At 53.8% G+C, this 14,063-nt stretch overlaps 2 protein-coding genes across 5 annotated transcripts; one reads left to right on the forward strand and one right to left on the reverse strand.

The window, feature by feature from the left end:
• The first annotated feature begins 31 nt into the window (after positions 1 to 31).
• On the forward strand, positions 32 to 4,647 carry PRR15L (proline rich 15 like). Its single transcript, XM_032871398.1, has 2 exons — positions 32 to 274; positions 3,733 to 4,647. The coding sequence occupies exon 2, from the start codon at positions 3,763 to 3,765 to the stop codon at positions 4,063 to 4,065; it is 303 nt and encodes a 100-aa protein (XP_032727289.1). The 5' UTR covers positions 32 to 274; positions 3,733 to 3,762; the 3' UTR covers positions 4,066 to 4,647.
• A 2,363-nt stretch (positions 4,648 to 7,010) lies between these two features.
• On the reverse strand, positions 7,011 to 13,933 carry PNPO (pyridoxamine 5'-phosphate oxidase). 4 transcript variants are annotated; one of them, XR_004384270.1, is made up of 8 exons: positions 13,684 to 13,933; positions 12,694 to 12,818; positions 11,179 to 11,278; positions 10,301 to 10,354; positions 9,953 to 10,081; positions 9,580 to 9,650; positions 9,115 to 9,333; positions 7,011 to 7,901 (listed from the first exon to the last, which is right to left on the reverse strand). XR_004384270.1 is itself a non-coding variant. In XM_032871397.1 (8 exons), the coding sequence occupies exons 1-7, from the start codon at positions 13,819 to 13,821 to the stop codon at positions 9,165 to 9,167; spliced, it is 786 nt and encodes a 261-aa protein (XP_032727288.1). In that variant the 5' UTR covers positions 13,822 to 13,933; the 3' UTR covers positions 7,011 to 7,906; positions 9,133 to 9,164. The 4 variants fall into 4 exon arrangements, 3 of the variants coding, with proteins under 3 accessions (XP_032727288.1, XP_032727286.1, XP_032727287.1); XM_032871397.1 differs by having other exon boundaries at positions 7,011 to 7,906; positions 9,133 to 9,333; XM_032871395.1 differs by having other exon boundaries at positions 7,011 to 7,924; positions 9,131 to 9,333.
• Between the last annotated feature and the right edge of the window lie 130 nt (positions 13,934 to 14,063).

Here is a 14,063-nt window from a genome sequence, read left to right on the forward strand (position 1 = left end):
GGCCTCTGCTTCTGTTTACTTAGCCGGGAGGGGCTGGGTTTCAGGTTCACCTTGACTCCTGGAGCCGCAGTGGGGCAGGTACCCGCCACTGCACCTGTTTCTCTGGCACCTGCCGCACGGCTGCTCCCACCCAGATCTCCTCGCCGGAGCCTTGCCTGGCGTGGAACCCTGGAGGCACCCCTACCTCTCCCAGCCTCCCGCCCGGGCAGCTGCCACACTCAGCTCCTTCTCTAAGGAAGGTTTTACCTCCAGCCCGGAGCAGTCAGGATTACAGGTACAGGCAGAGGGAGAGCGGGTGGGGAAACCAAGGCACAGAGCACAGTCAGGGCACCCAGTTCTGCCTCCGTGGCTGACAAGCCTAACTGGGAAGGAAAACCCAGGCAGGCTGGCTCCCATCTCTCCCTAGGTGGGCAGGCAGAAGTCAGACTCATCCCACTGGCTCTTGGAGTCATTCCAGGCCTCCAGCAGAGCTCTTTCTGGGAAAGTTTTAGTCCTGAACTGTTCTCCGTTAACGCTTGCTAAGCAGGAGCCTAGCCACCAGCCTGGAGGGTGTTTCTGGCTATCTGGTGGGGATCTCCCTGTTCCTCTCCAGGGTACCCCAGTCTTACCCAGAATGGAGAAGTGCCATAAGGGCCCCTGTGGAGGGATATGGGGGGGGGTGTTTCTGGGTGTGGTCTTAAAGCCCCGAGTGCCTCCTCAACTCCCCTCCACCCCTCCACCTCCCACAGTCAATGGTTAACTCGTTCCAGCTCAGAAGGGGCCTGGGCCAGTCTGAGCAAGGTCCTTAGAGCAGTTCACAGAACTCAGGGTGGTGGGGCCTGTCCTGGGCTGGCCACATGCATGCCGGAGGGCTGGTGGTCCTAGGGGAGGGGGGCAGGCTATCCCGCTGGCCGTCTGTGGGCTCTGAAGCCTTGCAAACGGCAGAAGTGTAGCCGGCACCCTCTGGGCTGATTCCTATCATCTCCTGGATTGCAGGGCCCCAGGGCAATGGCCCAGCCCTCAGCTCGGCCAGCTAAGGGCCCTGCGTGCAGGCTGATTGCGGGGGGGGCCACCACATGTCACTAAATGCTGGATCCGCCTGAGATCCCAAGTACACCTCCAGCCCCCAGCCCCCTCCGGCCTTCTGTGAATCAGCACGGCCATGCCGCAGTAGCTGTATTGCTCTTTCTAACTTTCCATAGCTTTTGATATCACAGCACTTTTTTGATGTAAAGCAAATCAGATGTTATACTGCTCTGGGGTGGCTCACTACTGAAAAGGATCTTATGGTTTGGTTATTTTGTAAAACAAAGAATGGTCCTCCGATTGATCAGTTCTGTTCAGACTTCATTGTCCGTCCTGCTGAAAAGGGGCAGATACTTCTTACCGGTGTTTATCTGTCCTCTCGGGCAGAAGGGACCGCAAACGGCATCTTCGACCAGAGTTCAAGGCCAAGAGATGCCTTTGTGCGGTGGTGGAAACCCCAGGGCAGGGTCTGAGGGCTATTCCAGTTTCTCCAAGGTTTATTGCTAAGTTCCCGGTGATTCTGTCACTTGCTTCATTCCAACGAGAGAGAGTTAAGCCCCGTGGGAGCTGTGGGCGCTGATTGGCAGGAACTGCTAGAGCAGGTGTGTTTTAGCCGCAGGGGCAGAAGCGCTGCCCCCCAAGGGGGTGGGCAGTCAGATGGTTACTGTCTGGCTCACTAGCTGGGTCCTCCACTCCCTGAGTTCCTCCCATCCAACCTCGGATGGGCGGTGGTGGGGTCATGGGCCCTGCCCCAGACCAGGCGGCGACTGGGGCACCCACAGGCCAAGCAAGTGCCCCCCCCGCACAACTCCTTCCAGAAACCCATTCGGCAACACCAAGTTCTGTGCAAGGTTGTGCTAAGCCCAGGTGGGGCAAGCTGCCAAAGCAAACCTCTCAGGCCGTCCCCTTCATGTGCTTGCCTCTCCGGGGTGCCCTGGAAGTGTTTACAGGGCCACTCTCACCCCCTCCTTCACTTTCTAAGTGGGAGCTGCACGAGATCTCCCCTGGGCTTCTCCTGCTACTTGAACTCAGCCAGAGGGACAGAGCAATGTAGGATCTGCTTCCCAGACGAAGAGGCAGGAAGGAGTCCATCAGGCATGCGCTCTGGGCGTGGGGCTGAGTATACGGGAGGAAAGGGGACAACAGCAACAAGGGGCAGGCATTCAACCCATTCCAAGCCTAGGTCAGCATCTTGTTTCCATTTTCCCCCAAATTTGATTTGCTCTCCCTCTTAAAAAAAATAAAATAAAATAAAATAAAAATAAAAACCACGCTTATTATGGAATATCTAGAAATCAGAAATAAACCGGGAGAAAATATCCTCTATTCCTTCTCTATAAAGAAAACCACTGTTCATCATTTGTCATATTTCTTTCTGGTCTTCTCAGAAAATGTGGTTAAGACCATTGGTTTCTAAAAGGAGGTGATCTATTCATCTGTGCTCGGCCCACCTGACCATCTAGCTTTCTGGAGTATGGTGGCTACTGCTCCACCCCAGGACCCTTCTCAGCCACATGCAGGGTCCTGAGAACCAGCCCACCACCCTCTCCAGGCAGAGATGCCTCAATTTCTCATCCCTCTGCCTGCCCTTCGCTGCTCAGAGCTCCTCCAATCTGCCGTCTCCTTCCTCTGTCTTAAACGCACCCCCTGGCAACCATGTCCAGGCAGCCGTGTCTCCCAGAACTCCCACTAGCTCAGACAGCAACTTTGTGGAAATAAGTAAAAGATGAGGCCACCTCCGTGTCAGGCCACTTCACGGCAAGGCACATGGCTTGTCAGTGGAGAAGCCTGGATGTCAGCCCCGAAGTCCCATTCCCGCTGGGTTCCTTGTGAAGAGTCGGCCTGTGATAAGTATATCTCATGGGCACCTTGTGACCCCAAAAACGTCCCTCCAATTTTCAGCTCTCCTGCAAACTCCTGTGCTCATGGAAGCTGGGTGGGGAAAGGAGCTGTCCCTCAGTGATTATTGCCATTACCATGTGTTATTTTGCAGAGCACGCCTCCCTCAGAGGGCGGGGATTCACCTTAGAGCTAAAGGTTAGCGCTGGAAGGGACAGGTGAGGACCCTGAGGTCCAGAGAAGTACCTTGCCAGAGGTCACAAGGCTGGTGCAGTCCCAGGACTCCTCTCCCCACCCCCCACCCTGCCCTGAGGCTCCTCCCACTTAGGAAAAAAAAAAACAACCCACAACGACTCCACTCCTGTCGGTCCCCACTGGGAAGTCCAAATTACTCTCCAAATCATAAATCCTATTTATTTTGTAATGAATTCCAATCAGAATGCACAGGGTGTTTCTGTCCATCCAATGCCTGCCACCCATTCCCCAGACCCCTCTCTTTTGGTATCGTAGCACTTATCTGAACCCTGGGTTCGTTGGGCTCCACCTTCAATCTTTTCAGGCCTGGACTCTTCTTTTTTTTTAAGATTTTATTTATTTATTTGACAGACAAAGATCACAAGTAGGCAGAGAGGCAGGCAGAGAGAGGAGGAAGCAGGCTCCCTGCTGAGCAGAGAGCCCGATGCGGGGCTCAAGGGGGTCTTGATCACAGAACCCTGGGATCATGACCCAAGCTGAAGGCAGAGGCTTTAACCCACTGAGCCACCCAGGCGCCCCTCCCTCAGGCCTGGACTCTTAAAACAGCCCATGATTAGGAGCTAGAAACGGCTGCTCCAAGGCACCTCCCTTCTCCCCACTGACCCCTTTCACTGTCCCACCGTGTTCCTGCAGAAAGCCCCACCCTCGGCTCCGGGAACAGCCATGACCGAAGTTGGCTGGTGGAAGCTGACCTTCCTCCGGAAAAAGAAATCTGCTCCGAAGGTGCTGTATGAGATCCCCGACACCTATGCTCCAACGGAGGGCAGCGCCGAGCCCCCTCGGCCTGAGGGGGGGGACCCCAATGGCAACTATAACACCCGCCTGGAGAAGATCGTGGACAAGAACACAAAGGGCAAGCATGTCAAAGTTTCCAATTCAGGCCGCTTCAAGGAGAAGAAGAAAGTTCGGGCCACGTTGGCAGAGAACCCCAACCTCTTTGATGACAGGGATGGCAAAGGACAGTGAAGGAGGCCAAGGAGGACCCTAATACCTCCCTACTCCTGCCATCAGCCGGACCTGCGACAGGAGCTGGCCACGCTGGCCTCCTTGGCCACAGCTGACTCCGTGGAGCCCTTGATGCCTGCTGGCAGGCAGGGTCTGGTTTTAGGTTTTTATTTATGTGCCCCAGCTTTCTGGAAGGTCTGGGTTCTCCCAAGTTCGTCCCACCTCCCCAGCACATACAAAGGCACTCCAGTCCAAGGATGAGAAGTCCCACGCAGAAGGACAGCCCTCCTCAGAGCCATGGCAGTGCCGGCAGGGAGGTGGGCATGGCGAGGGGTGGAGAGAGGGGGCGGACAGACTTCTCCTCCTCCGGTGGCACAGGGTCAAGGGTGAGTTTCGATTGCTGCTCCCTCTACTTTCTCTACCCACAGCTGTTCCCTGGACCAATTCTAAGCGTGACTTTTCCAGAAGCCACATGATGGGATGGTTTCCTGGAGCTGGAGGAGGCGGAGACCCTGAACTTGAGCTAACCACCTCCCACATGAGGGAAACTTCCTGGAACTTTGCCCCTAGGTGTGCAAGGAGAGGAGGACACTGGCACTCTCCTGGGGGGGCGGGTTGCTGCAGAAGACCTGGTGAGGGACCCCACAGTTTCCTGCACACATCCTCAAAGGGACAGTGCACTGGCTCATGGGTCCAAATTCAGGGAGCGGCTAGGGAGGCTCTGATAGGACCTAAAAGCAGCCAGCTCTCTTCTCCCCTCCTACTGGTATTTAAGAAGGACAAGCCCCAGAGATGAGTCCTGGAGCCTTGAATTTTGTTTAAAAAAATAATTGTAGTTCTCTCTCTTTGTAATAAACAATGCTGCAAAAGCAGAGAATCTATTTATGCTTTTGTCTTAATTTCCTGAGGACTGTTTCTTATGCCTTTACTCCCTGCATTTAAGTAAAGTGCTTAGTGTTCCTTTCAAGCGTCAGGAAGGGTCTCCAGGGGGCGTCTGGCTGGATCAGTCGACAGAGCACGTGACTCTTGGTCTGGGGGTTATAAGTTAGAGCCCCATGTTGGGTCTATAGAATACTTAAAAATAAGATCTTTTTAAATTAAAGATAAAGGGGTCCTCAGTATGAAAATATAGCAAAGGTAGGGGCTAGTTTCAGCTAAGTGGTCAACAGAGAGAACATCAGGGACTTCAAGAGAGTAGAGGAGACCTTTGGTGACCCCACAGTTGTGGGGGTTTGGTTTAGGGTCAGGACTCAAATTCTCGTTCCACCGTTTAGTCACTGGGTGATTTGGGGAATACTTTTTAAAAAATGCTCTCTAAACCTCAGGTTTCTCTCCTGTAATCATATCTTTTTGGGGGGAATGGTCAATATTAAATGCTCCCTAAGTAGTCCTATAGTAGGTGCTCGGTTAATACGGGTGTCCTCCCCCTTCCTTTATTAAGGAGCTCCACCATAGCCCACAGCTTCTGGTTAAGGAAGAGGAAAGAGTGTGCTCCCTGTGCTGTAGATCCAGATCTTTCTCAGGCCCCAGGAGCTGGGAGCTAGAAAAAATTGGACACATCTCTGGAGCTCTTGGTGGGAACAGGGAGAAACCAAGGTGGCCACTAAATAATGTGGTAATGCAGCTTCCAGGTCAGTTCCTTGCGGGCTGTCGGGCCACTCCACCCCAGGGAGTGTTGCTCAGGAAATTTATTAACAAAACAAACAAAACATACAAGGGGGCCTTTGTTGGGTGGCCTCACCCAGGCTAGGGGGAACTGTGAGGATGAGTGACACCAGGAGCTGGAGGGAGGGAAGGTGGGCTGGTTCAGGTAAGCTGCTGTTCCCCAGGCCTCTTTTCCTATCCCTCCCACCTCGTAGAACTTTTAGGGTCCTTCCAATTACCCAATCCGTGAAGTGTCCCATGGAGGACCCGACTTCCCCCTACTCTAGTCCTGTCCACTGTGAATAGCCAGTGTTTACTAAGAGTTTATAGTGGACCAGGCCCTGTGGCAAGTACTCCGTGAGGTTCCTCGGTCAGTCCCCTCATCACCTTGAGACAGGTGCTGTCATTATCCCCATTTTCCAGCTGAGTTAGTTGAGGTGGAGAAGTGAGGGCACTTGCTTGCCATGGTGGAGCCGGGACTGAAACCCGAGCTGGTGTGTGCCCATGACTGCGGCCCACGGCCCCCTCCATGCTTGATCTGCCTCTGCTCGGGGGATGGGAAACTGAGGCTCAGAGCAGAGAAAGGAGTCCAGTCACCTTCTGCAGAAGGGGAGGTAGGGTGGCAGAGGGTAATGGCCTGGGTTTTAGAAACCTGATTCTGGCACCAGTAGGGGAAAGCTAACCAGCTCAGAGGCTGAGTGTCCTCTGAGACATCAGACCACTTCCGCCCATCCTGAGATTGCTTGAGGGAGGAGGGTTTGGGGATGAGCCTGGGCCCTGGGCCTCCCGGCCCGGCTTCTATCCAATAATGACACCACATGGCCACTATTACCCCTGGTGCGTGAGATCCTGCTCTAGTCTCTGATGTCCGCAGGAACCTTCCATGGAAATCCCAGTTACCCCTAAGCTGGGGGGCAGGGGGTGGGTGTGTACTAAAAGCCAAAGGGAAATCTGGCTGGCCAGGGAGTCAGAGGGAGGCACTTGCAAACTTCCACAAGGCCAGAGGAGGAGGAACCGAGAGTGCAAATATGGGCTGGAGCTGTGAGAGGCTATGGGTTATCGACCACAGTTTCACTGGGACACGACCCAACGGGGGGGGGGGGGGGGGGGGGGGGGGGGGGCAGGAGGGGCAGGCTCCAACTGGCCTGCACTGCCCCTGAGGGGTCAACTTTGGGCGGTGGGCTCCCCCTGCTGGCCATCCAACCACTATGGAGAGGTGGAGTTGAGGGGGGAGGGGGGCCCTTAAGCCCCCAACTCCCTCCTTCCTAGGCTGGTGGGGGATGCGAGGATGCGGCTGGGCCAGGTTGAACATTAATATCACACACGGCTGAACAAGTTTTATTACAGACTTGGCACAGTGATTGTCAAAGAACAGGAGAGGAACAGCTGAACCCAGGCTCAGATAGGGGGTGGGGAATACAGAGCTCCTAGTAATGGGACAAGGCAGAGAAGGGCACCCCAGCACCATCTCCTTTGGTGGCCATAGGATTAGCATCGTGCCTTCCCACACTCAGGCTTAAGAGGGGGATCAACCCCCCACAGGGGCCTCCTGGGTGGAGCCCATGAATGGCAGCACGTAAGCAGCGCACACGCTCACACAGAGGAATGAAACAGTTTACAGAGCTGGCGAGTTCCATGCCAACGCGCAAAATAACAGTTCTCAGATTCTGGCTTAGTCACAGCAAACATTTACCCAGCCTGGCTCCCCTCCACAGCCTGGAGGCCATTCGTTCAAGCTGTCCTTGGTCACCAGACTTGTGCTCAAGAAGTGTGCAAACACAGTTCAGCGCGGGCCTCAGTCCAGGCCTGATGAGGAATCCCATGGTAAGGGTGGGAAGTCATTGCTTTGTGGAGGTGGGGGACACTGAAACCGGTCACCTGGGGTGGGGGCTTATTAAATGCAGGACGGGATTCATGGGTGGGCTGAGGGTGGGCTCCTAAGTGGTGGGGCTGCTGGTCTGTGGACCACACAGAGTAGTGAGGATCTAAAATCGGGGGTCTCAACTTTTGGCTGCACAGAAGTCCCTGGGGAGCTTTTACGTTCCCCAAAGTTCAGACCTCACTCAGACCAGTGAAACCATGTGTGACAAACGCTTCCTGGGTAATTCCAGCAGGGATGGAAACCCGCGTCTAGGAGTCATCCCCCACAGAGGAGGGGAGCAGCTGAAGGGGATCCATGAGTACTGAAACGTATCTCTGTAACAATTCTATACCTGGAAAATGAAACAGACATCTGTGTATGTGTGCGTGCGCGCACACACACACACGTATGTTGTTCTCAGAAACGAACATGGAAAGTAAAGCTTGACTGAAATCTGCCTGGCTCGTAGGTACAAGTCATGAAGCCCTTCTATAAAACTCCTGACTCCCTGGGATCGAATACTTCTAGAGACACTTGCTACCTAACTAGGTAGCCCACTCCCGATTACTCGATCATGGTTGTCTCAAGTCTCTCCCCCAACTGAGAGGAAACCTACGTCCATGCAACTCCCACCTCTGGGTCCTCTGGAGCTCCAGAGAATACATTTAATCTCTTTTCCACGTTGTTGTGCTTCAGATAAAGGGAAGCAGTTATCAGTAGGGTACAGGGCTATAAAAATATCCTATTAGAGGGGTGCCTGGGTGGCTCAGTGGGTTAAAGCCTCTGCCTTCAGCTCAGGTCATGATCTCAGGGTCCTGGGATCAAGCCCCACATCGGGCTCTCTGCTCAGCGGGGAGCCGGCTTCCCCCTCTCTCTCTGCCTGCCTCTCTGCCTACTTGTGATCTCTGTCAAATAAAAAAATATATATATATCCTATTAGTAAGTTAATGAAGTTTCTTTTAGTTGCAAGCAACAGAAATTGATTCTGGCTAGTTTAAGCCAAAAACTTCCTTTTAAAAAAACAAAACAAACAAAAAAGGGATAATGGGTGTTTTGAGGCAGGAGGAGTTAACACAGCCCACACGTGGGGAGGAGGGATCCAAGGGTCACTCAGGGAATGACAAGAGAAGTGGCTGGAAACTGTTGCTTCTTGGCTGCCATTAAGGTCTTGCTAAAATGCCTCTCACGCTCTGGGTCTCTCCCTGTCAAACACTGTCTTGGGTGCTTAGGCTGGAACCAGTCTGCTCCGGGCAGTATGACCCAGTCACACCCTAACAGGGCAGCAGGGACCCGCCCCAGGTCCGGGGAAAAGGGAACCACACCAGCTACTACCTCTAGAGGGAGCTATTCCAATAAATCATATTCAAGGTCAAGAAAATAATTATGGGATTTTTTTTTTTCCCCATTTGTGATTCTCTCTGCCACTGTTTACGCTCCACTAGACTACCTACTTGAGAGCCAACTAAAGATACAGAATTTGGAGCTTAAACTCTGAAGAGCTTTAAATATAAGGAGTGGGGAAGGAAATGGGTTGAGTCTAGAAGGTCACGCCCACCATCCCACACCCTCTCTTAGCACCCCGCGCCAGCTCCAGCAGGCGCCAGCAGACTTCGAGTCAGGGTGCGAGCCTCTCGTACAGCCAGTCTTCCTCCCCACGGTGGGTCATGGGCCCCAAAGGGGAGTCTCCTGTCGGCAGGCCCCGCCGGAAGAGGATCCGGTCATGCAGACGGTTGGTTTGGCCCTGCCAGAACTCCATCACTCGCGGGTATAGGATGTAGCCACCCCTTCAAGAAGAAGCAGCGGGTTTGGTGCTCTGTGCAATTTTCCAGCAGGACACCGCCCCCACCCTTGGGGTCCCCATCCCAGCCCATCCCAGGGCCCCTTGATGGAAGTCGGAAGGATGAATCTGATGATGTTTGGGTGGTGGGGAGGCGGGGAGTAGGTCTGTAATGCCACAGATAGAGCGGTTTTGAGTAAACATGAAGGTTCTGTGCCCCGGCCTGGACGGCCACCAGCTATCGATAACTCACCAGTACTTCGGCTTTGGCACCTCTTGCTCTTGGTAGAGCTGCTCCAGTTCCTCATTCTTCTTTCTCAGATACTGTCCAGGGGAAGGAAACACAGGAAGGCCTGGACTGAGTCAGTGATTCACTTACTAACCGTTTACTAAGCACGTGCCGTGGCCCAGGGGACGCAGGTGAGCAAGAGAGGCTGGCCTTTCTCCTCTCGGAGCATAGTCCAACCAGAGGGTCAGACAAAGGAAGTCTATTTCCCCCACTTCCACAAGGAGACCACCCCTTCATTTTGCTGGAGAGGGTGGGCCCTGGCACTTCTAGTGAACATCCGCTGGGGGATGAGCTAAGGCCCCTGCCACCCAGAGAACCAAGGAGGAACCCAACTCACCTCCCGATCGGGGATCACAGAACTCTGGTTACTGACCACAGCCCCGATTTGGCTGCTCTTAGGGCGGGAGTGGAAGTAGCACTCAGCCTCCTCTTCGGGCAGCTTCTTCACAGAGCCCTCCACACGCACCTGCTCAGGGACGGCCCTGGCTAGATGGCATTCATCGCCATCTGCCCTCCCCACCAACACAGGTCCCCTTCCTCTCTTTCTTCCCTTCTCCACTGCCCCACCACTGCCGGCTCCAACTAGGCCAGCTCATTAAGAGAGACAGGATGTCTGCCTGGCCTGATGCCCTCCACTGGGCTCCTCCATAGCGAGCCCCAGGATGTCCCGGGAATGCTCACTCACCTGACGGTTGAGGGGCTCCCAGTAGAAGACAAGGGAAGCAAAGGGATTGGAGTCCTGGAAATGAAAGAGAACTCACAGACGGCCATCTGAACAGCAGGGAGAATACCTCCACCATGCAGAAAGGAGGCAGGAAGCCTGCAGCGTGCAGACCCACGGGGCAGGCATTCACTGTCACATCTCATCTAAACACTCAAAGGTAGGCCTACTTTTCCAGGGGTGGAGGCAGACTCAGACAGGTTAAGGAACCTGCCCCAAGCTCACACAGGAAGTGCTAGAGCCGCACTGAGAACCTGAGCCAGACGGACTCCAAAGTGAGGCTCTGCCATTTCTCTCATCCATAGATGTGCAAGTCCGCAGAAATGCATCTACGGGTGCCATGGGCTTGGGGAGTCCTTCGGATTCATAAGTCGAACGCACACAAAGGATCAACTCTGGGCTTGACACCAGGAGAGGCGCAGAGGGAACACCGGGCGTACAATGAATGCAGCCTCTGCCGCCACAGAGCTTCCTGGGTGTTTAGTGGAGGAGACAAATCTCAATCACGTAACAGAACAAAGGCACAGTTACCAACGGAAAACAAGGCAGCAAGTAAAGTTACAAGTTACCACGAGGGTGAACAGCTGATGTGGCACGGGGATCGAGGACTTTCCCGAGGAGGTTACACGGGAGCTGAGAGCCAAAGGGTCAGGAGCTACTTAGGGAAGCAGATGACAGAGATGGGGTGGTCAGAGAGAGCACTCCTTCACAGCAGAGAGAAGGGCAAGTGCCAAGGCCCGCAGGCAGGACGGCGCCTGAGCACAGCCAGCAAGTGGGATGTGGCGGGGGTGGCACCAGAGGGTGATGAAGGAAGCCAGGGCTGGCCCCTGCGGGCCCCTCACCAGCTCTTTTCCCTTCCGACTCTCGAAGTTAGTGAAGAAGCGGAAGCCATCCTTGCCAAAGCCCTTCAGCAGCACCATGCGGGCAGAGGGTTTTCCGTCTCTGGGCAAAGACCAGAGCGTGTGGTCAGAGCCCATGTCGTTGTCCTTGCTACCACCCCTCTCCCCAGGTGCTCCCCTGCGCTCCCCATGCCTCTGCCTTCTTATTCTGCACTGTCAGGGGGTGCCAGCTACCCGTGGCCACCCCACCCCCACCCTGAGGATCTGTCCTAGAGGTATGGGCAGGACACTGCTGCCTGGGAGTTGTCATAGACGGAACTGTGTCTCCCTAAAATTCTATGTTGAAGCCCCCCAAAGTGGCTCTATTTGGAGACAGCGCTTTTAGAGAGATAATTAAGATTAAATGAGGTCATAAAGGTAAGACTCTAATCCAATAGGCCTGGTGTCCAGAAAGATCTCTGTCTCTCTCTCTCCTTCTCCCTCCCTTCCTCCCTCCCATCCCCTGCATGTACCATGGAAAGGCCACGCAATGACACAGCAAAAAGGTGGCCATCTACAAGCCAGAAAGAGAGGCCTCACAAGGAACCCATCCTGACAGCACCTTGATCTTGGACTTTTAGCTCTCAGAGCTGTGAGGAAATAAATCTCTGCTGGTTACACCTACCAGTCAGTGGTATTTTATTACCTAGCAGGTTAACAAGGCTCTTGGGGCAGTGACCAACAATGACACAATCAGCCAGGGCTTAGCGATCACAGAAAGGGCAGTTATATTAGGACCTCTGCTCAGACTCTGGGGAATATCCTGGGGCACAGTACCAGAGCCCTGCCTTCAAGGCCTTACACTTTTTTTTAAAGATTTTATTTATTTGAGAGAGAGAGAGAGAGAGAGAGTATGAGCTGGGGCGTTGGGGAGGAGCAGAGGGAAAGGGAGAAGCAGACTCCCCACTGAGCAGCAACCCTGGCGGCTCAATCCCAGAACCCTGAGATCATGACGTGAGCTGAAACCAAGAGTCAGATGCTTACCCCAATGAGCCACCCAGGCACCCCAAGACCTTACACTTTAATGAGTGGGGACAAGAGTTGAATAACAGGCTAATGTAAGAGGTGTCTCAAGGTTATATGACTGATTGTCAAATACATAATACAACCAAGCACTACGCTAGATTTCAGGAGAGGTAGAGAGCTTTATGGAGAAGTTCCATTTAAGCTTTTAAAGGACAGGTGGGAATTGGGTAAATGGGGAGATAAGGGAGACATGGGTGTTGGGGGTGAGAGCATCAGGGGCAGAGATGAATGAGGGACTACATTTTTATTACTGAAATGGAATTAAGTAAAGTCTGATCTTTGGTTTACAGGTAAGGACAGAGAGGCCCAGAGAGGACAAGTAACTTGCCTGAGGTCACACAGCATGTTAGTAACACAGCTATAACCATAAATTTGCATTCCACCAAGTTGAGAGCTTCCTAGTTTCTTACTTCACCAGTACCCACCCACAGACGGGCCCACGGCTATGCCCACCTGGTGCAGGTAGCCAGACACATGGCATTGGCTTCCCCTATGTCAGGACACTGAACGGCCTCCTCAAACCAGGCAGCAAACTGCTTCATGGGGTCCAGGGAAGTCAGCTGAGTTTCCTCAAATGCCTGGGAAAAGAGAGTTTTATTTAATGAACACATATAACTCTTACTGTGTATGTGGTACTGTTCCAGGCACTGTTCGTAACAAAAAACAGTACCCAGGAAATAGGTTCTGCTAGCTCCATTTTACAGGTGAGGACAGAGGCATAAAAAAACGTGGCATAACTCGCCAGGTCCCACAGCAGTGATGGATGAATCAGAGTTTCATGTCATGAGCATCAAACCTATCACCTGGGGAGCATAAAAGAAAAAAGCCATATTCCTGGTCTCAACCCCCACAAATTCTCCATAGGTCTGAGGTTCGGTGAAAAACTGCATGTTTAACAACTATTTCTGGAAATGCTCACACGCAACTAGATTTAGAAACTGCAGCTCGGGCCTCAATTCTAAAACAGTTGGTTTTTCCTCCAAGGAGGGAAAAGGAAAAGAGCTTCTCCAAAGGGGAAGGAAAGGTACTGACGGGTACTGACTAGGCGCTCTCTCCTTCCCTCCTTCCATGAGTCAGTACCCCTCCCCTATGTGTTACTTATCAAATATTTAGAAGCTGATTATCACTGTTCTAAGCACTTTGCAAATATCAAAGTCCACAACATCCCTGCGAGTTAGGTACTCACTTCCCAGGTGAGGAAACTGAGGCCCAGAGAGGTTGTAAAAGTGACGCACTCGTGAGTGGCAGGATCCCACCCCGAGGCCTCTCCAGAGCTGGCGTTCTCACCCGCGGCAACCCGCAGCCTCTCTTCATCCTTGTTCCCCAGAGCCCCTTACCCCCCCTGGTTGTCTTGGAACCCCCTTCTCCTACGGGGGTGACCCCAATCCCACCCCGTGGGGCTCCTTCCCCGCCCTGCGGGAGGTCTTGCCCAGGTGGCCGCACCTCTCGGTCCCCGCGGTAACTCTTGCGCATCGGGCCCAGGTCCATGCTGACACCGCCACCGTACAGGTGGTGGAGGTAGCGGGGCCACTCGGCAGGTCGCCCGAACGTCACGGTGACGCCTCGCAATCCGCACGTCATGAGGCCGCCAGCCACGTGACCTGCCGTCGCCCAGCTCTGGGTTCCGTTGGATTCGGAACCAATTTTTCAGCCCGGGAGTTTACCCGGGGGACGGAAGAATTCCCCTGCTAACAGGTCCTAAGTCCTTGGAGCCAATGGGAGCTCGGGGTCGGAGGAGGGAGACAGGCGCGGAGAGACCATTGGTTGGAGTTTTCCGGGAGCGAGGCCAATTAGAGCGAGAATAGAGGAACCCAGCGGCCAAT

The sequence above is a fragment of the Lontra canadensis genome, unplaced genomic scaffold (genome assembly GCF_010015895.1).
Source record: "Lontra canadensis isolate GAN:19392208 unplaced genomic scaffold, GSC_riverotter_1.0 scaffold43, whole genome shotgun sequence".
Taxonomy (NCBI): domain Eukaryota; kingdom Metazoa; phylum Chordata; class Mammalia; order Carnivora; family Mustelidae; genus Lontra; species Lontra canadensis.

Coding starts and splice junctions, on each gene's coding strand:
- PNPO (XM_032871397.1), bottom strand. CDS start 13,821: ATGACGTGCGGATTGCGAGGCGTCACCGTGACGTTCGGGCGACCTGCC. Junction 11,279..12,693: donor TGTCTGGCTACCTGCACCAG/GTGGGCATAGCC, acceptor GTCTTTGCCCAG/AGACGGAAAACCCTCTGCCC. Junction 10,355..11,178: donor GTCGGAAGGGAAAAGAGCTG/GTGAGGGGCCCG, acceptor TTTCATTTCCAG/GACTCCAATCCCTTTGCTTC.
- PRR15L (XM_032871398.1), top strand. CDS start 3,763: ATGACCGAAGTTGGCTGGTGGAAGCTGACCTTCCTCCGGAAAAAGAAA.